This window comes from Microcaecilia unicolor, chromosome 7, assembly GCF_901765095.1.
Source record: "Microcaecilia unicolor chromosome 7, aMicUni1.1, whole genome shotgun sequence".
NCBI classification, from domain to species: domain Eukaryota; kingdom Metazoa; phylum Chordata; class Amphibia; order Gymnophiona; family Siphonopidae; genus Microcaecilia; species Microcaecilia unicolor.
In genome coordinates, this window is record NC_044037.1 from 3,823,816 (window position 1) to 3,848,457 (window position 24,642).

General features: G+C 46.3%; 1 protein-coding gene across 1 annotated transcript in view; it reads left to right on the top strand.

Moving 5' to 3' along the window:
- LOC115474352 (phosphatidylinositol 3,4,5-trisphosphate 5-phosphatase 2-like) overlaps nucleotides 1-24,642 on the top strand; it is a 73,861-nt gene that overhangs the window by 14,929 nt on the left and 34,290 nt on the right. Inside the window, exons 5-13 of the mRNA XM_030209793.1 lie at nucleotides 38-167; nucleotides 4,550-4,690; nucleotides 5,477-5,564; nucleotides 6,127-6,213; nucleotides 6,735-6,839; nucleotides 11,498-11,612; nucleotides 13,013-13,119; nucleotides 14,640-14,742; nucleotides 17,429-17,625. Coding sequence (XP_030065653.1) covers nucleotides 38-167; nucleotides 4,550-4,690; nucleotides 5,477-5,564; nucleotides 6,127-6,213; nucleotides 6,735-6,839; nucleotides 11,498-11,612; nucleotides 13,013-13,119; nucleotides 14,640-14,742; nucleotides 17,429-17,625 — 1,073 coding nt within the window. The remainder of the gene's footprint in view (nucleotides 1-37; nucleotides 168-4,549; nucleotides 4,691-5,476; nucleotides 5,565-6,126; nucleotides 6,214-6,734; nucleotides 6,840-11,497; nucleotides 11,613-13,012; nucleotides 13,120-14,639; nucleotides 14,743-17,428; nucleotides 17,626-24,642) is intronic.

Sequence of the window (24,642 nt, forward strand, 5' to 3'; positions counted from 1 at the left end):
GGAATGCCTTGCACTGACCACTGTTTTGTATTTTCAGATGGGGAGGTGATCAGCCCTCTGGGAAGAGCAAGACCTGACAGTGGCATATTTCAAGGACCTGCCCCACAACTAAAGAACCAGCCTACATGGCAGCCACAGCAGCAAATGCAGAAACACATCAGCAACAGGTACTATTCAGGGTGCGGGAAAAAGCAGTGTTGCACCTCAGTACAGCTAGAGAGCAGGATACAGCATCAAATAACCTCTCCTGCCTCTCAGTACAAGTACAGACCGGAACCGGTCTCTGTAAAGCATCTCCTTGAAATCTGAAACTAAATGAAAGATATTGGGAATAGCTCTGGATTCCAGATTGACATTTGAAACTGGTTACAAAATTCTTTCTTCATTTGTGTAGATTAACAGCAGTTTGATCCTATTCCGAGTCCTTCAAGTCTTAGAACAATAGCCCAAGGAATTTTGCCACCATACTTAGATTCAGTGGCTTAGCAAGGGTGAGGTGGTGGGGGCGGTCCATCCCGGGTGCACGCCGCTGGAGGGGTGCAGAGAGCAGCCATGCGCCTGTCGGCTTTGCTGGTTCCCTGCTCCCTCTGCCCCGGAACAGGTTACTTCCTGTTCTGGGGCAGAGGGAGCAGAGAGCCAGTGGAGCCGACAGGCATGCGGCTGCTCTCTGCACCCTCCAGCAGCCAAGAATGCACCCTGGGGGGGGGTGCTTGATGTGCCGGGGAGGGGGGTGTCATTGCGCTGGGGGAGGGCTTGATGCATCGGGGAGGGGGGTGTCATTGCGCTGGGGGGGTGTCATGCTGCACCCTGGAGGGGGACGGATGCTGCTGCAGCCGGGGGGGGGGGGGGGGGTGCGCAGCGGTGATCCACCCCGGGTGGCAGCCAACCTAGGATCGCCACTGCTTAGATTACTTTAATTCTTTATATTGTTCAATTAACTTATAGCCAAGAAAGTGACTTCAATTGTTATTAAATACAGCTGCAAGGTTAATTTTTAATCTAGGAAAATTCCACAAACCTACTTTTCAATAGGCTACATTCGTTTAAATTGGGATCTAGAATACATTTTAAAATTGCTTGGTTGGTAAGTAAAAGTTTCTATGGTTTGAATTCAGAACCAGTGGAAGACGCTTCTTCAATATACAAATAACAGAAATCATTTGAGAAGTAAGAGAAAAGTTTCACTGGATTTTCCCTCTTTAAAGCGTATGAAGTCAAATTTGGATTTCAAGGGGCTAGGATTTGGAATAATATTCCCATTGAAATGCAAATTATTACACCTTAACTTTCTTTTCATAAGGCACTTAAGACACACCTGTTTTAAGTCAATAATTTGTTTTAATGGTCTTAGTTTTCATTACTGCTTATTGTTATATTTTGTAGACGATTTTGTAAATTCCTTCTGATTAGAAGTCTTTTACTATTGCAATCTGCTTTGCACTCTCTGGTTAAAGGCGAATACAAACAACCTAACAGAGTAGAAAAGAGAAGCCCATAATATTCTCTCCCACCACACTCCATCACAGGCAAAGACTGGATGCAGTCACATAACACACCCTTCTTAGTACAAATCATTGATATTATGGGCCAGAGTCAATGTCAACTGATGGCCACCCTATCGATAGTTGTCCCGAGCACTCGGGTATCCGATTGTTGATAGAGGAGATCCATCCATTCCATTGTCAGTCTTCCTGTTTTCAACCTTAGGAGTGGAGGAGTGGCCTAGTGGTTAGGGTGGTGGACTTTGGTCCTGAGGAACTGAGTTTGATTCCCGGCACAGGCAGCTCCTTGTGACTCTGGGCAAGTCACTTAACCCTCCATTGCCTGCCACATTGAGCCTGCCATGAGTGGGAAAGCACAGGGTACAACTGAAACAAAAAAAAAAAACCTTGCCAAGCACAATGTGTTACACTAATGATCTTTTTCTTCACGTGATGTGTCTGAAATCTGAAAGTTGAGCTTCCAATACTGATTGATTTGTTTTTTTGTGCAGTCCACAGTATGAGTATTTTTTTGCCAGCACCATGAAAGGCATCAATTTTCTTCCTGTAGCTTGCAACATTGTAAGTAACTCTTTAGCTCGGGCAGGGGTGGACTGAGAGTACTCTGGGCCACCTCCTCCACCGCCCCCTGCCCACCACACGCTACACCACCCCCGCAGCCCTTCCTCCATGTCCAGTATGTCCTCCGATCTCTCCTACCCTCCTCATGCCCAACGTGTCCCTCCGACTCCCATTTCCCACCTTCTTCCATGCTGCTGCTTCTGAGTGCACCGCTCGCTGCTGCTGCCCACGGCAGCTCCACAGTTTAAAATGGCATCTGTGACCTCTCACGGTAGTCTCGCGAGAGTTCGTGGCCACCATTTTAATGTACGGAGCTGCCACAATTGCTGGAATACCAATTTTGATGTAGTGATCAGTGCTCAACATTAGCTGCGTACAAATTATACGCATGCTGTGTGTGTTGAGCATTGGTCGGTAAAGGGGGGGGGGCGTTCACAGCTCTTGTGTGCATGTCCAGTGAATGGGGGTGTTGGACCTGGCGTGAGGGCTGCATCGGTGAGATTTGAACCTAACTTCCCAGTTCCCAGCCTTTTGCTATTAGAAGTACTGCTCTTACAGGTTAGGTGACTTGTTTCTTTGCCATGATCTTAAGCAGAGACAGAAACAAGGCCATCAAAGGACAGGAAGTGACCCTGGAAGAAGCTGGCAGCCAGCAGGTGCCACCCTCCCGCAGGGAGAAGACATGGGTCAGAAGGGCTGATATTGTGATTGGCAGCTCTGGAGCTGTTAGTAGGTTTTAGTTATTAGGGTAAGTGGTTTTTGTGAGCTGTTTTTCCGAGCACTGGAGGGAATCGCTAATGAGCTCATTTTAATAGTAGCGAGCTCATTAGCATAGGACTTTCAGCCAAAGCCTCTGTGCATTGGCCGCACAATAACATTTAATTTAGACTGGCTAAAACCAGTTTGCTTTGAGCATCTGCCCCTCAGTGCATCAAAGGTTAGGTGCAAAATGCGGACGCTGGGTGTGAATTCTATAATGGGATCTAACTGGCCACCCCGATTCTGTTACTACTACTACTTATCACTATTACTTATCATTTCTAAAGTGCTACTAGATGTACGCAGCGCTGTACACTTGAACATGAAGAGACAGTCCCTGCTTCACAGAGCTTACAATCTAATTAGGACAGACAAACAGGACAAATAAGGGATAAGGATAAAGAGTAGCAAGATTCCAGAATCCCAAAGAATAGCAAGATTCCGGAATCCCAAAGAGTATCAAAATTCTGGAATCCCAAAGAGTAGCAAGATTCCAGAATCCCAAAGATTCCTATTACTACTTATCATTTCTATAGCGCTACTAGACATACGCAGCGCTGTACACTTGAACATGAAGAGACAGTCCCTGCTCCACAGAGCTTACAATCTAATTAGGACAGACAAACAGGACAAACAAGAGATAAGGGAATATTAAAGTAAGGATTAGGAGTTAAAAGCAGCATCAAAAAGGTGGGCTTTTAGCTTAGATTTGAAGACGGCCAGAGAAGGAGCTTGACGTATCGGCTCAGGAAGTCTATTCCAGGCATATGGTGCAGCAAGATTAAGAAATATTAGCGTAAATCAGCTGTTATGCACCGAGATTTAGGCCACCCACTTATGTCATGTCTGTGGCAGGTGAAAATGCACAATAATGAAACCGTTCTTTAACACGCTGGCATAATTGTGGGAGATGCCCATGCCCCGCCCACGTGAACACCCCTCTTGCATTTGTGCACAATACAAGTTGCATTTCTAAGATTATAGGGGCCCAACATTCATGCGTGTGAGGGTTAGTACGCCGTAATCTGAGTGCACGAATGACGCTTGCATTCAGGCGCTCGCGTTAGAGATTGAGGGGGTTCTTCTCTTACTTTAGAATTATAGAAATAACTGAACGATGCGGTTACTGCCTGAGAGGCAGCACCGATTCTGGTTCTGTACACACAGGTAGCTGTAACTTCTTCGGTTTTGGACTCGCTGAAAGATGTGGAGGGAAGAGTTTCAGGGGGATGGAGATGCTGTGAAGGGCGATAGCTTTCTAAGCCCAAGGTGGAGATTTTCTTTCCCCAGAGGGAGGGATGTAGAAAAATCCCTCAAAGACATGGGGGTTGTGATCTAGAATTAAGCAATAGGGTCAAGTGTTGTACTTGGGCTGAGCTACAGCCAGGCTGGTCTCAAGGATACTGGAGGAGAGAAAAGGTCCCATCACAGGCAGCGTTTAAACTGTAGGTGCAGAGATTACAGGATCAAACCAGGACACAGACAACCATTACAATACAGACTGAATGTAAACATGCCCACACTGTGGGGGCAGAAAAATCTATCTATCGTCTCCTCGCCCCTTTCTTTTTATTGCCTCTCCATCCCCCTTTCACCTTTTCTTTCCTGCTTCTTGCTTCCTCTCTCTTTTTCCTTTCTTCCTCTTTCCCTCACTGTCTGTCTTTCTCTCTCTGCTCTTGTTTCCTCGTTCTCTCTGGCAATCTCTCAGTATGTCTCATGGATTGCAGTCCTACCCTGGAGGCCATGGCTCTGCTGACTGAAGATGGGAAGAAGCAGCTGCAGCTGGACCTGGAGGACCCCAGAAAGGTGAACCAGAGGCTGGAGCACCTGAGGAAACTTCTGCTGACCATCTACAGGGGACTACACAGGTCTGTTATGAAGAAACTTGGAGGCAGAGGAAGATGCAGCCCACTGGGAGGCTGTGGAGGGAGGATATAAGTGGATGCGGAAGAGGTTGTGGAGGAGTCTGGATACTAGAAGCATAGGATCCAAGCCCAGTGGGAATAACCCTTCCCTGGACACATACAAGGAAGTTTCTCAATATTGGGGGTGCTCAAGCACCCACAGCACCCACAGAGTCGGCTCCTATGATTGCAAGGAGGTACAGGTGGAAAGGGTTAATGGGGAGGAAGCTGCAGAGGGGTATATAGACGCATTGGAGCCGACTCTGTGGGTGCTGTGGGTGCTTGAGCACCCCCAATATTAACAAAATTCCTTGGATGTGTCCAGGGAGGGGGTTATTTCCATTGGGCTTAACACCCCAAATAATTTTGAAAAGTTTACTCCTATGTGAGAGTAGAGTTGTGAGTAGTGGTATGTCGGGTAGTGAAGGTGGATCTGTGAGGGACTGCAGGTAGAGTTGTGAGTAGTGGTATCTGGAGTAGTGAAAGTGGCTCTGCGAGTCAATGGGGTGAGAGTAGAGTTATGAGTAGTGGTATGTCGGGTAGTGAAGGTGGATCTGTGAGGGAGTGCAGATTGAGTTGTGAGTAGTGGTATCTGGAGTAGTGAAAGTGGCTCTGTGAGTCAATGGGGTGAGAGTAGAGTTGTGAGTAGTGGTATGTCGGGTAGTGAAGGTGGATCTGTGAGTGACGGGTACAGGCACTATTAGGAGTTTCAGAGGCTGGTTCCACTCTGACTCTACTTTTCTCTTACAGTGAAATTGATATCACACTGTCCAGCCTGGAGACTCTGGCCAAAGTGTTTGATCACTCAAGATCAGCTGTGTGTTTAGTCACAAAACAGGCAAGTTTATTTTCTTAGCCCTTCAAACTGGCAGAGAGTTGGGAATCATAAAAGCTAATTGATATATTTTTCTCAAGTTTGCATATTTTGTGAATGGACTGTTTCAAAAAGTCTTGGATATGCTTGGCTTGGTTACGTTTGCATCGAGGTGTCATTTACGGAAGCAGTTGGAAATACTCCACTTTCTCAGGATACTTAATTTACTAGGGCTGACGTCCTGCCTACAGGAATTATCATGGGGAAAGGAGAGGGTGTTGGAAACTTACTTTACAGTACTGGCAAAAGTCCAAATACTTCAGCTGCAAATATGATTGTCATGTTCCATAAAGTGTAATCATGGCATTATGAGCACTGTGCATGCACAACCCTCTCCTGTACCCCTCCCCAAAGTGCGCCTATGCACCCCCTACTCACAACCCTACAAGCTCCTCAGCCTCTGTGAGTACTTTGTTCACGTGTAGTTGGACAGGGAACTCGCCAGGCACTGGAAGAGTTGGACAGGAAACTCACAAGGTATTAAAAGACTTGGACAGTCTTTAGACATGTCTGCATTTTTCTGTAGGTTTCTGTCAGCAGTGACCCAGACCTTGAGCCCTTTCTCCATAAGATCTCCACTTTGACCAGTCTGCTAAACTCAATGGAGGAGAAGGTACTGTATCCTGTCAGTGGAACATCATATGACTAATGGGTGGTGAAAGGAATGACTTATGGGGTGATCTTAGGTGCAGCCCTACAAATGCTGAAATATTAGAAGCGAAGGGTATAATAATGAAAAACATTTCCCAGTCTTTTCCTGTGGCTTGAGGGCTTTAGTTCCTGCTCACCCTCAATGTGGACCAAATTAGCTATGTTGTTTTGCAGTGTCAGTAATGTAGCCATCATGCTCCTCAGAGCATTCCCAAGGGCCAGAGAGAGGGTGGGGTTGGGGGGTGGGGGAACAGGGAAATCAGGTGCAAATCTTGGGGGCTAATTTTCCAGGAGGAGAATGAACAGGGCTAAGCTACTGGCATAGTTCTGTTTTGATTATTTGCTGCAAACTGCACAGCTATGTTTTACCTGTGGTATTTTTTTGATCCCTAAATATATAAGACTGAAAGAGATTAATAAGGGCATTAGCATGAGCGAGAGTCAGTGAATTCAGTGTTTATCTTTCTCCCTCCCTCTGCCCAGGCAGGAGCATTGCTTCCAGAACATTTCTCCAAGCACAAGGCTAATTCCTGTGGCTCCCCTCTGACGTCTCCAGCCTCCCAGAACAGCCTCACTCACACCTTCCAGGTGACACACTTTGCTCTTGTTACCTCTGTTGCTCTTCCTTGCTTGGTTCAGTCACTTCCAGCCCGGGACTTGCTGTTTGGGGCTGGTACATTTGATGGTGGGGACCCTTCATGCCCTGGCCAGACTGCTGCAGTACATACAGGAGGCCAAGTTAGAACAATTATGTGTATTCACACATGCAGATGTCCATGTTATAATACTGCTGTTTACATGTGTGAATGTAGTGTGAAACGTAGGGGTCAGTGTCAAAGCTTGAGATAACTAGCGAGGTAATTAAATTTGCTGATGACACAAAGTTATTCAAAGTCGTTAACTCGCGACGGGATTGTGAAAAATTACAAGAGGACCTTACGAGACTGGGAGACTGGGCGGCTAAATGGCAGATGACGTTTAATGTGAGCAAGTGCAAGGTGATGCATGTGGGAAAAAAGAACCCGAATTATAGCTACGTCATGCAAGGTTCCACGTTAGGAGTTACGGACCAAGAAAAGGATCTGGGTGTCGTCGTCGATAATACACTGAAACCTTTTGCTCAGTGTGCTGCTGCGGCTAGGAAAGCGAATAGAATGTTGGGTATTATTAGGAAAGGTATGGAAAACAGGTGTGAGGATGTTATAATGCAGTTGTATCGCTCCATGGTGAGACCACACCTTGAGTATTGTGTTCAATTCTGGTCGCCGCATCTCAAGAAAGATATAGTAGAACTGGAAAAGATGCAGCGAAGGGCGACAAAAATGATAGCAAGGATGAGACGACTTCCCTATGAAGAAAGACTAAGGAGGCTAGGGCTATTCAGCTTGGACAAGAGATGGCTGAGGGGAGACATGATAGAGGTATATAAAATAATGAGTGGAGTGGAACAGGTGGATGTGAAGCGTCTGTTCACGCTTTCCAAAAATACTAGGACTAGGGGGCATGCGATGAAACTACAGTGTAGTAAATTTAAAACAAATCGGAGAAACTTTTTCTTCACCCAACGTGTAATTAAACTCTGGAATTCGTTGCCGGAGAACGCAGAGAGCTTGGCAGAATTTAAAAAGGGGTTAGACGGTTTCCTAAAGGACAAGTCCATAAACCGCTACTAAATGGACTTGGGAAAAATCCACAATTCCAGGAATAACATGTATAGAATGTTTGTACATTTGGGAAGCTTGCCAGGTGCCCTTGGCCTGGATTGGCCGCTGTCGTGGACAAGATGCTGGGCTCGATGGACCCTTGGTCTTTTCCCAGTATGGCATTACTTATGTACTTATGTACTTTTGTAGATAAAGAGCAGTGACTGGGATATTCAGAAGCATTATTTATTTATTTGTTACATTTGTACCCCGCGCTTTCCCACAGATAGCAGGTTCAATGCGGCTTACATAAGTAGCAAGATCACAATGTGTAGTACAAAGAAAACAGGTTAAGCTTAGCAGAGTAATGGGGATATGTAGATAGGTAATAATATAAGGGAGAGGGGGTAGGGGAGGTAGGAGAAGGTGCTAGTTTTAGGCTAGATTGGCATAGTCAAGGGATAGGGTCCGGGTGAGCATAGGGAAAAATTGGAGGAGGGGTGGTCTGAATCATTGCTGTTGTCGCAGGAACAGGTGATGAATAGGGGGGCTCATGGAGTTAGATTGTGGCGTTTGGATAAGCTTCCTTGAATAGATGGGTTTTTAGCGATTTTCTGAAGGGTAGGTAGTCTTTAATAGAACAAATGGGTCTGGGAAGGGCGTTCCAAAGTTGACTACCTTTGAAGGAGAAGTTGGAATCAAACGAGGATTTGTACTTGAGTCCTTTGCAGTTAGGTTAGTGCAGGTTGAGGTAATTTCGTGAGGATTGCGAAGTGTTTCTAGTGGGCAGGTCGATCAGGTCGGTCATGTAGCTTGGAGAATCTCCATGGATGATCCCGTGAATCAGCGTATGGACTTTGAAGTTTATTCGTTCTCTAATAGGGAGCCAATGAAGCTTTTCACGAAGGGGTGATGCACTCTCAAATCGTTATTTACCAAAAATGAGTCTGGCTGCCGTGTTTTGGGCAGTCTGAAGTTTTTTCAGTATTTGGGCCTTACAGCCTATGAAAATGCTGTTGCAGTAGTCCACATGGGTAAGTACGGTGGATTGTACTAAGTTGCAGAATGTTTTCAAGGCAGAGCCGTAGCGAGGGGAGCTGACACCCAGGGCGGGTCGCCGCTGTGCACCCTCCCCCCCGGAGCGCATACCTGCGGCGAGGGACAGGCGGGAGGGCTGATCCGCCCCGACTTTACGTTGCTGGGGTGTGTCGGCTCCGCGCTGATTCACTGCTCTCTCTGTCCCGGAACAGGAAGTAACCTGTTCCGGGGCAGAGAGGGCAGTGCACCAGCGCGGAGCCGACACCCCCCAGCGGCGTGCACCCGGGGCGGACCGCCCCCCCCCCCTTCCTGCCCCACTGTTTCAAGGGGAGATACAGTTTAACTTGTTTCAGTATCCAGATCATGTTGAACATTTTCTTCGTGATGGATTTTGCGTGAGTCTCAAGTGATAGATGCTTGTCTAGTGTCACTCCAAGAATTGTCAGGTTGTTGGATATGGGTATTGTGACATCTAGGATACTAAGAGGCATATTATCAAAGCACTTTGGGAGGCTAAGTTCCATAGGTTTCTATGGAACTTTGGGAGGCTAAGTGCTTTGAAAATGAGCCTCTAAGAGTAGTTGGGAGGAGTGTTGAAATGAGAGGATTAGGCATTATCTGGAGAAAACCTATGAATATCCTTACAGACCCCCCTCTGTACAATACCCGAAAGAGCCTCTGAATATCTCTATTCTTATGACTCGTTTGGGAAAATATGTGCATTCCTATATGTATTTTGTAAAATTCTGAACATCCCAAGTTGAATGTCCCATTTCTGACCATAGCAGGACCTCCAGTTGGTTGGGGCTGAGGGTTACCCTAGATATGGATACATATAGTACCTGGTATATAGGGTCTGTGGACAAATTTACTCTTCTTCCCTGTAAGGGGTCCTCTCCAGTTAGTGAGCTCACTAAAGTTGATAGCAAAAGACGCACAGAAGAACAGCAATAGGACAAGTAGAGGGAAATGGAGACCAGAGCGACTGCACTCCAGTATTTAACCAATATGAACAGGATAAGGGTATAAAAAGTAAAAGATACATTGTCCGCAAGATTGCATCAAAAACTTTAATATTGAAGCTGCCGAAGATTCAGAAGCTGCAATCAGAGTGGTTTTTTTCAGCAGGAAAACATGACTCTATTTCATTTTTTAGGTCACAACTACATTGTTTGCCAGTGGAGGTTAGTTTACAGTTTAAAGTGTTGGTCTTGACCTTTTGAGATTTTCGTGGGGATTCTCTGGGTTTTCTGATTGGCTATTTTGCCTTTTTTTATAGGAACCATGGGAGAAGGTACTAGACGTCTTTTTCTGCTAGATTTTCCTAAAGTAAAGACTTGGCATTTCTTAAAATCTTCCCTAACTTACCAAGCGGCTTCTTGCTGGAACTCTCTCCCATCTTTCCTAAGACATAAGGAACATTATTTTGCATTTACCTACCTTTTCAAAAATATGTTCTGTTCCCTAATTTATTTAGTATCTTGGGGCTTCTTTTACTAAGTGACAGTAATCCCAACATGGACTTACCGCTTGCTATACAGGAAGTTCCACCGGGCTACCGCAGCAGCCCAGCGGTACTTCCCAACCCTAGTGTTCCGTCATTTCCGGTGTGGCCCAGTTTCTGCCAGGTTAACGCGGGAGCCCTTACCACCACCTCAATGGGTGGTGGTAAGGGCTGCCCCCCGAAATGGCCGCCATTTCCTGGAACGGGCCCACCCAGATTAACTCAGGGCCCACCCGAAATGCCAGATCTGGCTATGCTACTGCCTCCTATCTATTGACACTGTTCCCTACAGACCTACATGCCCCCTATGCTTATCTACTGGAAATCATTTAACCACCCCTTCCCTCTCCTGATCGAGATTTCAGTCCACTCTACTACTACTAACCATTTCTATAGCGTTACTAGACGTACATATGTACACTTCATATGCAGGTACTTTCTCGCCCTCCACTTTCTTTTCTCTGGAACTCCCTTCCACCTGACCTCTGAGTTGAACTATCATATCCCCGATTTAAGGCTTCTCTTAAAACCCACCTTTTCTCCATGGCTTTTGATGGTCTTCCATAGCTTGGGCGGTGGGCTGGCAGGTACATCAGACATCCTGGCTCTCTGCTGCCTTTATACTTTACCTCCCTTCTCTCTTTAACTTTCCTTTAAGGTGTTGTACTGTAGTTTTAGCTGTAAATCGCTTTGATCCGCATGTTGAAAGGCGGATTACCAAGTGCACATAAACTAAGCTAATTGGGGGCCTGGCTGTAAGAGAGTGGGGGGCTGGTTACAATTGGTTCAGCGTATAGAGTATAGCCTCAGCTAATCAGGGGACCAGCTACAATTGTTTTAATATGCAGACTGTGACTTCTTAGGGTTTCCACTCTAGTTTTTGTCTGTCTGTCTGTTTCTGTACCCAGCCTGTGGTAAGGGTGTCTGGCCACGTTCTCTCTGTGTGAGTGAGGTCGCATATTCTGCTAGCTGTGTATACTTTCTGTTTGCGCAGTTGGAGATATATTGGTATTCTAGGGTGTAGTGTAATATTTGCCTTTTCTGTGCTTTTCATCTTCCAGGTCACAGCGGGGAAAGCCCAGATGCTGCTGCTGAGGGTCAGCCTGGAGACAGGGATGCTGACAGTCCTAAAGAGCGACAGCACCTCTCCTGAAGAGATTCTTCATGTAGCCCAAAGTGAGAGGGGCAAGGATGTGAGAGGGAGGGATATAGGAGGGAGGTGCAGAGAGAGGGGATTGTGGGAGAGAAGTATGGATGAGGGAGGGATGAAGAAGAGATGTGAAAGAGGTAGAGGGATATGAGAAGGAATGGAGGGATGCAGGAGGGAGCTGCAGAGAGAGAAGGTAGAGGTGACTGTGGGGGTGGCTAAGAAGGAAGTAGAGAAGTAGTAATACAGAGTCTGCCGGTCTGTTAATCAGCTGCCCCTGGAGCCGTAAGAAGCAGAGCAAGTGTTTCTCAGTCTGGCAGCTGGAATAAAGATTATAAGCCCAGTTGAGATCGATGCACATAGATTGGCTGGACATGCGTAAGTGGATTTTCAGTCATCTGAAAGTTTGAGCGCCACTTCATACGTCTGTTATACCTCCCTGAAAAAAACCCCAACTGTCTCTATAACTAACTCTGCAGTAAAAGGTTCTTGATGGTGTGTTTGAATCTACGTGTGTAACCTTCTGTTCCACAGTCTTGTTGATAGAGTTGTGTTGCTGCTGAACTGTATTCCCACTCATTTTACAAGTACTTCTGTAAACAAGTTGAATTTTGGAACAACCCTAAACCCCGTGTGGCCCATAACTATTGAGAAGCTGTTATGGAGGTCCATGATCCTAAAAGTCTGGGATACTAACCTGACAGGGCTGTTAGTGGTGGGAGGAGGGAGGGAGGGAGGGAGAAGGGCAGAGATGTAGTAAAACCTGTGAGAGCTCAGTGGGCAGCTGAAATGGGCAGTCTCCAGGTTCCAGGTGTTTCTCTCTCACTCCGTTCCCCTTTTCACTCATTGAACTTGCTCCTGTATGCAGTAAGGTACTGACTGTCTCCCTCTCTGCCTCCACTCCCCTTTGTTGTACTACACTAGAGAGGAGGGCTGTTGGAAAGAAGTCCATTTCAATCCCCTTCTATCCCAACCTCCCGTACCTTTTCCTCCACCCTAGGCAGAAGGACAGTCATTTCCCCCTTCTTTCACACTCCTTATCTTCTGTCTTCCACACTGGGGAAGGTTTGTACCACGTTGGAGTTAGGAGTCTCTTTTCCCATCCCCTCTCACACCAAGGAGGAGCTGTATTTTTCTCCTCTCCTATACCTTCTCTCCCAAACCGGGCAGGATTCATCTCTTCTCACGCTCCATTATATCCCATGTCCCCCTTCAAACACTTTCCCACACTGAAGAGGATGTGTCTCTATCCTCCACACACCCTCTCCGCACCGGGAAGGGTCTGTCTTCTTTGACTCTCCTCATTCCTTCTCTGTCACACTGGGTATTCAGGTTCTCTCCTGACCTACTCTTATCTCTTTCTTCTTTCTCGACCTCTTCTAGCTCAGTTGGCTTTGTGGACACTGTAAACCTCGATTATCTCTTTCAGTTTCACAGCTGATTAAATATCAGAGTGTGCAGAACAAGCTACGAATGGTATATGTCCAGGGACCACCCAGGAGCCAAACCCGGGACTTTCTCTTCCACGATGAGCGGGTAAGAGAGCCACTCACAGACTCTTACTCCTGGGGGGAGGGGGGACACAAACTCACCTGGCTCAGACCAGGGGTGTAGCCAGACTTCGGTGGGAGGGGGGTCCAGAGCCCGAGGTGAGGGGGCACATTTTAGCCCCCCCCCCTGGCGCCGCCAACCCCCACCGCCATTGCTGAACCCCCACGCCACCAACTTTGACCCCCCCCCGCCATTGCTGACCCCCCCCTTCTGACGACCCCCCTACCTGCCGCCGCCTACCTTTGCTGGTGCAAGGCTTTGTTCTGTTTCTGTGAGTCTGACGTCTGTCAGACTAGAACAAAGCCTTGCGCAGGATTGGGAAGAAGAGGACCTCAGCTCGGCTGGCGGGGGTTGGGGTCCCCCGCCAACAAAGGTAGGCAGCGGCGGGAGAGGGGTCGTCGGGTCGTCGGCAGGGGGGGTCCAGGGGCAAATCCACGGGGGCCCAGGCCCCCGTGGCCCCATACTGGCTATGTCCCTGGCTCAGACACTTTCCTACACTAACATTCATTCTAATCATTTTGAAAAGGCATCTTATGTTCTTATCTCTTGTGTAAAGGAGACTCAGGTACCAATGTGCCTTTATAAAACAGAATCCCAGAAGAAGCCCAGCAGTGCACAAACTTACGCCTGCTCCGAGTCAGCTGCAACTTTCCACTCAGATTCTATAAATGGTTCGTTATCCTCAGATGCGGGCAAGTCAGTTGGCTAACGAGCCACTTACTGGCAATCATTGGGTGTTAGCAATCAATTATTGGCATTAATTGGCAACAATTAAGATCCACGCCCATACCTTATAGCGAGCAACTCAAACGGGGCGTGGCCATGGCAGGGGTGTTCAGTAAAGATGTTCACAGTATTACCGAATACCGAGGATCCGCGCCTAAATTACGTGCCAGGATTTACACCTGGTTTCAGTTGGTGCCCATCGGCTCTGAGATTCTATGACTGGCGCCTGACTCAGAACATCGCATTTTTGTCGGCACCATTTTTTGAGCGCCATTTACTGAATCTAGTCCGTCCTGTACATCCCAGTACTGCCCCCTGCTGTGCTGAAGCTACATCTTAGTAATGCCCGGCACCGAAAGGGTCATTCTATAACTGGGCGCCCGTGGTTGCCCGACACTTGCACAGGTAACCGTACAGAGCACCAGCACGTTCCGGATATCTGTATCCTAATGTGTGTAAGTGGCATAGGCAATTTTAGCAGACAATGGAAAAGGTGCCGGTACTCAGTACCCACAAGTACCCCCTCACAAAAAGCCCTGGTTTTGGGAAACATGCATCTCTGATGTCATCGTGTTTTGCATTTCTTTTTCTGTTTTTCTGGGGATACGGTCTGGCTCCGAAGAGTTTTCAGTTCAGTTTTTGTTTGTACATTTCTGTTTCTAATCTGTGAGGACTCTTTGTCACTGAGCCTGAACACCAGTCGCCATACTTCGGGACACTAACCTCTTCCTGTGCATTTCCTCTCTCAGTAATTCTCCTGCCAAACTTTGATCTTACAGAAACGTGAGACCTTTTGTCATTTACTGCAACTAATGAAGATCAGACATGCAGACTTGGATGAGCCGGATCTAATTTCTGTCTACATTGGAACATGGAACATGGGTAAGACACGTGGGGGTGGGGGGGGGGGGAGGGGGGAACGACATCCATCACTGTACCAGGGAATGGGAGGCATGTCTGTCACTCCACAGAAACATAGAAAAATGAAGGCAGATAAAGGTCATTTGACCTATCCAGTCTGGCCATCCATGCCATCTACTCTCCCTTCACTCCCTTAGAGATCTTATGCACTTGACCCAAGCTTTCTTGAATTCAGATTGTCTCCGTCTCCATCTCCACCACCTCCACCAGGAGGCCATTCCATGAATTCACCACCCTTTCCATGATGAAGTATTTCCTCAAGTTACTTCTATTCACGGTCATCCTATGCTCCCTCATTCCAGAGCTTCCTTTTAATTGAAAGAGACTCACCTCCTGTGCATTTAAATCTCGAACATAACTCCACACTACCCCTATTCCAATCCTCTCCCCCACATCTCCCGCCCCCTTGTTCTACTCGCTTAACTTAAACATCTCTTGATACCTTGTATCATACGTTGTGTATCTATGTAACACTCTGTACCATATCTTGTACCACACTTTGTGTTATCTCTGTGTATCTTGCACCATAGCTTGTAAGCCGCACTGAGCCTGCTATCAAGCGGGAAAGAGCGGGGTATAAATGCTATAAATAAATAAATAAATAAATAAATATCTAACCTCTCCTGCCTTTCTTCCAAAGTATGCATATTGAGATCTTTAAATCTGTCCCCATACACTTTATGACGAAGATCACTGACCATTTTAGTAGCCACCCTCTGGACCAACTCCATCCTGTTTATATCTTTTTGAAGGTGCTTCTTCAGAATTGTACATAATATTCTAAATGAGGTCTCACCAGAGTCTTCTACAGGGGCATCTTCGCCTCCTTTTCCCTATAGGCCAATCTTCTCCCTATGCACCCAAGCATCCTTCTAGCTTTCACAGTCACCTTTTAACTACCTGTTTGGTCACCTTAACATCATCACATATGATCACACCCAAGTCCCAATCCTTTTTCACGCACAAAGGTTCTTCACTCCTAAACTGTATCGTTCCCTCGGGTTATGTAGCCCAAAAGCATGGCCCTGTACTTCTTAGCATTAAATCTTAGCTGCCAAATTCCTGATTATTCTTCAAGCTTCACTAGATCTCTCCTCATGTTATCCACATCATCAGGGGTGTCTACCCTATTGCACATTTTGATATCATCTGCAAAGAGGCAAACCTTACCAGACAGCCCTTTAGTCATTTCACTTACAAAATGTTAAAAAGAACTGGCCCAAAAAACTAAACTTGCGGCATACCAGCTCCATTGACCACTACCCTCTGTGTCATCTTCTACTCAAGCAGCTCCAAACCCAGTCGGTCACTTTAGGGCCCATATCGAGGGCACTCAGTTTATTTATTAGTCATCTATGCAGAACCGTGTCAAAGGCTTTGCTACAATCTAAGTACACAGCACACAAGGAGAACAAAGCATGCATGTCTATTACTTACCAAAACCCCTTACTCTGTGCCACCATTAGACAGGGAGGGCCAGGGAGAGGCTTCCTCAGTCTCTATTAGTGTCAGAGATAGGGAGAGGGGCCCCCTCAGTCTGTTCTAATGTTGGGTATAGGGAAAGGGTCTCCCTCAGTCTGTTCTAATGTTGGGTAAAGGGAGAGGGGCTTCCTCAGTCTGTTCTAATGTTGGGTAAAGGGAGAGGGGCTTCCTCAGTCTGTTCTAATGTTGGGTATAGGGAAAGGGGCCCCCTCAGTCTGTTCTAATGTTGGGTAAAGGGAGAGGGGCTTCCTCAGTCTGTTCTAATGTTGGATATAGGGAAAGGGGCTTCCTCAGTCTGTTCTAATGTTGGGTAAAGGGAGAGGGGCTTCCTCAGTCTGTTCTAATGTTGGATATAGGGAAAGGGGCTTCCTCAGTCTGTTCTAATGTTGGGTATAGGGAAAGGGGCTTCCTCAGTCTGTTCTAATGTTGGGTATAGGGAAAGGGGCTTCCTCAGTCTGTTCTAATGTTGGGTAAAGGGAGAGGGGCTTCCTCAGTCTGTTCTAATGTTGGATATAGGGAAAGGGGCTTCCTCAGTCTGTTCTAATGTTGGGTAAAGGGAAAGGGTCTCCCTCAGTCTGTTCTAATGTTGGGTAAAGGGAGAGGGGCTTCCTCAGTCTGTTCTAATGTTGGGTATAGGGAAAGGGGCCCCCTCAGTCTGTTCTAATGTTGGGTAAAGGGAGAGGGGCTTCCTCAGTCTGCTCTAATGTTGGGTATAGGGAAAGGGGCTTCCTCAGTCTGTTCTAATGTTGGATATAGGGAAAGGGGCCCCCTCAGTCTGTTCTAATGTTGGGTATAGGGAAAGGGTCTCCCTCAGTCTGTTCTAATGTTGGGTAAAGGGAGAGGGGCTTCCTCAGTCTGTTCTAATGTTGAGTATAGGGAAAGGGGCTTCCTCAGTCTGTTCTAATGTTGGGTATAGGGAAAAGGGCTTCCTCAGTCTGTTCTAATGTTGGGTATAGGGAAAGGGGCTTCCTCAGTCTGTTCTAATGTTGGGTATAGGGTAAGGGGCTCCCTCAGTCTGTTCTAATATTGGGCAGAAGTAGAGGAGCTCCCTCAATCTGTGCTAGCATCAGGGATAGAGAGTGGGGCCCTCTCTGTTTGTGCTAGTGTCAGGCACAGGGAGAGGGGCTCCCTCAGTCTCTTGAAGTGACCTGTATCTCTCTCCTAGGCAGTGCTCCTCCTCCTTGCTCTGTCTCTTCCTGGTTGACAGCAAGGGGCCTGGGATATAACCAAGATGAGAGCATAGCCTGCCTCCCTCATGATGTGTATGTGATCGGCACCCAGGACAACTGTGTGGGGGACCGTGAGTGGCTAGACTTCCTTCAAGACTCCCTCAAGTCCCTGATGGGGATCGACTTCAAAGTGGTAAAATTATACCAGTGATGATAGATGACAAGGAATCTAGGTGTCATTGTAGACATTATGCTGAAATCTTCTGCCCAGTGTGTGGCAGCACCCACAAAAGCAAACAGGATGCTAGGAATTATTAGGAGAGGAATGCAAAATAAGACCAAGAATATTATAATGCCTCTGTATCACTCCATGGTGTGACCTCACCTTGAGTATTGCATTCAGTTCTGGTTGCTTTATCTAACAAAAGTTATAGTGGAATTAGAAAAGGTTCAAAGAAGAGCGACCAAAACAATAAAGGGAATGGAACTCCTCTCATATGAGGAAAGGCTAAAGAGGTTAAGGCTCTTCAGCTTGGAAAAGAGACAGCTGAGGGGGGATATGATTGAGGTCTATAAAATCCTAAGTGGTGTAGAATAGATAAAAGTGAATCGATTTTTCAGTCTTTCAGAAAGTACAAAGACCAGGGGACATTCAATGAAATTATATGGAAATACTTTTAAAACAAATAGGAGGAAATATTTTTTTCACTGAATGAATAGTTTAGTTCTAGAACTTATTGCACAGCGTTAGCATATCTGGGTTTATGTTTCAACAATTTTATTGATGATCCTTCAAAATGAACATACAACATACTCCATACCAACAATTTGCAAGCAGTCTTTCAAACAGCCAATACAATAAAACTTGGAACACCAAAAGTTGTAGTGTTAATCAACCTCCTCCCTCCTAGCCCCCCTCTCCCCCCTTCCCTCCAGAGAATATTGACAACCCTTCCAACAACGCCCAGCTCCAAAAAATAATAATAATAATAATAACCCCACCACCCCCCTTCTCCCCCACTCCATGTTAATCCTTCTAAATCTCTTACATGGCAAGAAACTCTTACCCCCTCCACCCTCAACCAGAGCCTGATAGCTCGCCAAGTTGCTTAAGAATAGAGCTACGGGCCCGAGCCACAACATGTTGAACACACCTCTCCCAGGTTAAATAGAACTGTCTTTGTGATTTAATTTTAAGTTGCGAGTCTCGAAGTTCCAATAAGAGTAATACATGGAATCTGTTGCGCCATTGCCAATAAGAGGGAGCCTCCGGCTTTATCCAGTTTACTAAGATGCATTTTTTCCATATTAGGAATGCTTTGTGAACTTAACAAGTTTTGATGGACAGTACCCACCCCCAAAGGGGCAACAACTCCCAACAGAACGCTTTCCGGCAGAACCAAATATCCTCTGCCCCATTATTCTTTGCATAAAATGAATCACTTTTAACCAAAAAGATTTAATCGCTGGGCAGGCCCATATAGCATGGTAAAAAGTACTCATAGATCCTCCGCATCTAACACACTGGGGCGAATCTATGCCGCCCATTCTATGCAACGTCGACCGAGAGGTGTAAGCCCTAAAACTCGCCCTACCCTGACGCTCTCTAAGTTCAGCACTACTTGCCCTACTTGATATTTGGCTCATGCTTCTCACCAGAATTTTTGTCGTGATCGGCTTCTGTAAATCTTCCGTCCATCTCTGAGCGAGAGGGCCCAACTCTCTCTGAGGGCAGCTCAGCAATAATCGTCTGTGAAGCATTGATATCGAAATGGCCTCATTTGAAGCCATTTCATAAAGCTCGTGAAATTTGGTGGACACATCAACATCAAGTGAAGACTGAGGCAAAGCTGCTAACACAGAAAGCAACACAGAAAAAACACACTGTCTCACCATATCATCCCAATACAATACATACAAACCCACTAACATTAACACCCCAGGCTACACCCTCCCTATCTCAGACAACCTGAAAATTCTCGGAGTGACAATCGACCATAACCTATCACTAGAGACCCAAGCGAAGTCCACCATAAAGGAAATGTTTTTAGCAATGTGGAAACTTAAACGCGTGAAACCATTCTCTCCGAGGGAAATATTCTGCAACCTGATACAGTCAATGGTACTAAGTCACGCTGACTACTGTAATGGAATCTATGCGGGATGCAAAGATCAAATCATAAAGAAACTTCAAACCGCCCAAAACACAGCAACCAGACTAATATTTGGAAAAACGCGTTTTGACAGCGCCAAACCACTATGAGAAAAACTGCATTGGCTACCAATCAAAGAACGCTTCACTTTCAAACTCTGCACGACTGTTCACAAAATAATTTACGGCGGGGCACCGGGATACATGACAGACCTCATTGACCTGCCAGCCAGAAACACCACAAAATCTACACAATTATACCTAAGCCTCCACTACCCAAGCAACAAAGGACTCAAATACAAAACCATCTATGCAACCAGCTTTTCCTATTTAAGCGCACAACTATGGAATGCACTGCCAAAAGCAGTAAAAACTACGCTCGACCATCTAAACTTCCGGAAAGCACTAAAGACAGACCTGTTCAGAAGAGCATACCCCACCGTCTCAACATAAAATATCTGGACACCTACGTCACTATGTAACCAAAGACCTTAATGAACATTACCTGACTCTTCCTCCCCTCTCCCTCTCCAAGACCCTCCAATCCAACCTACCATACATGTACTTCATTCCACCAAAATATCACTTTGTATTATTCACACCATGTATTTGTTCATACCGGAATCGGCTATCGCCGTTAACGGTAATATGTAAGCCACATTGAGCCTGCAAATAGGTGGGAAAATGTGGGATACAAATGTAACAAATAATAATAATATAATGGGACACTTGTTTATATGCAAATCTATCTGCCCAATCTAATGTGCCTATATCCAAGGACTCCAGCGGCTTGATATTTCCTTTTGAGTCCAAAAAATCTTGTATTGATTGAAACCCCCTGTCTCGCCAAGCTCGTAGCCGCGGATTCTCCGTACCTGGGAGGAAATCTCCATTTCCACCAATAGGTAGCAATCTACTATAGTGTGGGTCAAAAGACCAAAGTCAAGCCATTTCTCCCCACAACGCCTTTAAAGGACGAATTAGGACACTTGCCCGAAGATGCGACGGCAAAACTGAGGTTCTGGTCTGCAAGACATAATGCAGGTGGAACGGGCAAGACCAAGCCACTTACATCAAGAGCGGTGTACAGTATGTCGTTCCCAGCATATCTGAGTTTAAAGAAGGTTTGGACAAGTTCCTGGAGGAAAAGTTAATAGTCTACTATTGAGATGGACATGGGGGAAGCCACTGCTTGCCCTGGAATTGGTAGCATGGAATATTGCTGCTCTTTGGGTTTCTGCCAGGTACTTGTGACCTGAATTGGCCACTGCTAGAAACAGGATACTGGGCTAGATGGACCACTGGTCTGACCCAGTATGGCTATTCTTATGTTCTTATGCTGATGGTACATGAGGGTAGCCGAAGATTGCAAGGTCCATGCAGCCCTCACTGAGTGCTACTGATCTCACTGGATCTCTGCCTTTCTCTTCGCTTCCTCACCTGTAGGGATTGTTGTGCTTATCCTAGGCTTTCTTGAATTCTGGGTGCCCATTCCATACATCCACTCAGCCAGATCAAACTACACTACACTTATAGGGATTCCCAGGCACCGTCAGCTAAAAACTTTTGAGCTGGAACTGCTACCACAGTGCAAGCAGCAGGAGTTGGTTCCTCTGATCTGCACTGCAGATTTCTCTCCTATTGTGCCAACACAGCGGAGCATCGTCAGTTCTCCCAGACAGCACTTCCTGATCTCCTGAGATTAGCATCAGGGAGCGAAAGTCAACCTAAAACCGACCAATATTCAAAGCCAGTTAACCAGAGGGGAACAACTGCTCAGCAGTTAATTCGCTTGTATGCAACTATCTGGTCATTTTTCAGTTGCACTGAACTGGTTAGTGGCGCTGAAAATGCGCGGTTGGCGCCAAAGTGGAAGGCAGCTACATCGGGGATGTTCCAGGGTGTTTCAGGGGCAAAGTCTGGTTAGCTCCCAATATTCAGAGCTCACCGGCCATGTTTAGCACAGAAACAGCTGTCCTATCTTTATGCGCTAACCTATGGCTGGTTAAGTCTGAATATCAACTTAACCGGAAAACAGCAAGGTAAACGATCTGCGAAATCCAACGTGGAAAATGAGCAAGCAGATCAGTATATTGTCCAAAATATTTTATTGAAGATACCATATTTATTGGGCAACTGTCTTAAATACGGTATCTTCAATAAAATATTTTGGACAATATACTGATCTGCTTGCTTATTTTCCATATCAACTTAACCGGACATTCACTAGCTGGCTTTTAAAAAAGCAGAAATTCAATGCTGAAGCCCACACAGGGCCTGGCACTGAATTTTCGTTTTAGTGTCAGTGGCGGACAAAAAAACACTGTCTACAGCCAGCTAAATATCGGCAAGACAGTGTCTACGGTGTTAGAATCACACAGGAAACGGGATGTAGTTCCTTCCATACTAAAGTAGAGGGAGAATCATGATGTAGAATGAAAGAAGCAAACACTGTGGAGGGAGAAGAATCGTGATTGCTATTTCTCTTGACGAGATGCAGAGTTATACAAGACATGTTATGTGTAACTATCACATTGGACTCCTCAATGTACATCCTTCAAGAACCAATACTCAAAACACAGCCGACTCGCAGATTTATACATGAATCCGCATAGTCTAGTAAAACAAAATCTGCTATCAAATTGCACAAAACTGAATATTAATTCAGGTGGTGGAAAGACTTCAGTAAAACAGCTGTAAAATGATAACATAGCTGCTACATAACAGGTCATGAATCATAAAATCTCACCCTTCCTATTTTTGCTTTTTTTGATCAAATTGTATCCTTTATATTTTTGTATTTATGTAAAACTCAATTATACTCCAGCAGTTTAGCTTTGGCAATAATAGTAATGATTGTAGTCAGCACGGCATAAGCTCTACGCAGCCCCTCCGTTTCACTGCAAGACACTTCTTCAGGCTAGTGTCACACACGTTTAAATCTTCAGGACGCTTCCACAATATTCCTGGCAAATGCTCCGGCATTTGATATTCGGGTTTATTTTGGCTACTAAAAAGTTAGCTGACTCTGCCAACATTCATTCTAACTAGTTAACTTTTTAGTGGTCAAAGATAGGCCTACTATTTAAGTGGCCTATTTTGACCGCTCAACATAGCTGCTAACCGGGATATTAAGTGGGAGATAACCGGTTATCTCCTGCGGAATATCCACAGTTATGCACTTAAACACTAACTGGCCAGGAGCCATTCCCGGTCAGTTAAATAGTTTTGTATATCAGAGGACTGAGGCCTAACTCATCGACACCAGTATTTCATACTTAATTCGAACTACTTCCCCAGGTCTCATATCTTTTCAATAACCATGTTGGAAAGGAAGGGCCGTGCCAACACGGTAAGCGAGGTAAGCACGGCAGGAGGGCGCTGTCCTCTGGGGGGGACGCCCCGCCGCACCATGCTTACCTCGCCCTCTCCCATGTCCCAACTGCCCGCCCTCTTCTCCCCCCCCCCCCCACCAAAAGATCCCTTTTAAATTTACCTCCGGCAGCGAACGAAGGTGCAGCATCCGTGAAGGAGGCGGTGCTCCCAACGTCTCTACTAGTCTTCCCTTCGCTCAGTGTTCCGCCTTCTTCTGACGTCAAGGAAATGACGTCAGAAGAAGGCGGGACATAGAGCGAAGGGAAGACTAGAGACGTCGGGAGCACCGCCTCCTTCACTGACGCTGCGCCTTTGTTCGCTGCTGGAGGTAAATTTAAAAGGGATCTTGGGGGGGGGAGAAGAGGGCGGGCAGTTGAGACATGGCCCAGGGAGCGGGAGGGCAGTGATCACCTTCACGGGGGGGGGGGGGGGACGCCAACTGATCATCTGCAGGGGGGCGCCACAGACCCTTGGCACGGCCCTGGGCTTAGCAGTTATTTATTCAGACAATCTGGAACTTCATAATCAGGAGACCATGAAGCATCCATTTATTGAAAATGCATTTTTCAAAACCTCATGTGATCCTGAATACTATTAGAGACTTACAGAACATTATCACGTTCCATACCTTAGTCTTTACACCCAATTATTCAGGGTGATCTAAATATTCATGTACAGAATTATTACTGTACCACTGACATCATATTTTTTTTCCCCCGTAGCTCTAATTCCACATGTAGTAGGCTCAGCCCATAGTGCTAAACATACCCTGGATGTAGTTTTCTTATCCTGCTTTTCTTCAGCTGCATTGCAGTGTGTAGTATTGGAATGCAGTTCTTGTAAATCACATGACAAGGAGAAACACAGCAGGAACCGAGGCTAAGTGGCCATAAATTGATATAACCTTGATGGCGAAGTTGTATAATGGAAAAAAGTAACAGAATATAACCATATATGTGAAAGGGAAGAAAACAGGAAAATCCTTATGTGAACAATAAGTTAGAATAGAAGAAATCACATGATTTAGAAGAAATGAAACTTATATAAGTACAGAATGAGAAAGATTTGCTGAGCAGAATTTGGTATTCAGTCTGAGCGCCTGGCTTACTGGGTGTCAACCTGCTCCAGAGAGAACAATTATTTTGTATTGGCTTAGAGAAACACCAATAAAGATTTTACTTGGTTGCGCCTTATCTGAGTCTAATTGTCTCTGTTATTCCAGCCAAGGAGTTTGCCTTCGAGGGCTGAAGTGTTTCCCCTCCCAAGGGGCAGAGGAGGGAAAACAGTGGATACGGATGGGCCTGGGTGGGCACTGGCCCATCCATTCTTGGCTCAGGCCCACCCAGCGGCAGCACCCCACATCAACATCTCTCCTCCCCCGCATCTGTCCACCCGTCACTGAACCCCGTCCCTCCTCAGAGTACCTTACAGGCATCCCCGGCACCTGCAATGATTCCTTATTGTTGCCTGTGCTGGCTCCGCAGGCTTCCATCGGCTGGGTCCCGCCAGACAGGAAACAGGAAATTATGTCAGCGAGGGTGGACCCAACTAATGGAAGCCTGCAGGGCTGGTGCAGGCAGCAATAATTAATCACTGCAGGCGCCAGAGACGCTTGTAAGGTACGTCAGGGAAGGACGGGGTTCAGCAATGGCCAGGCAGACGCCAGGATGCCGTAGAGGAGGA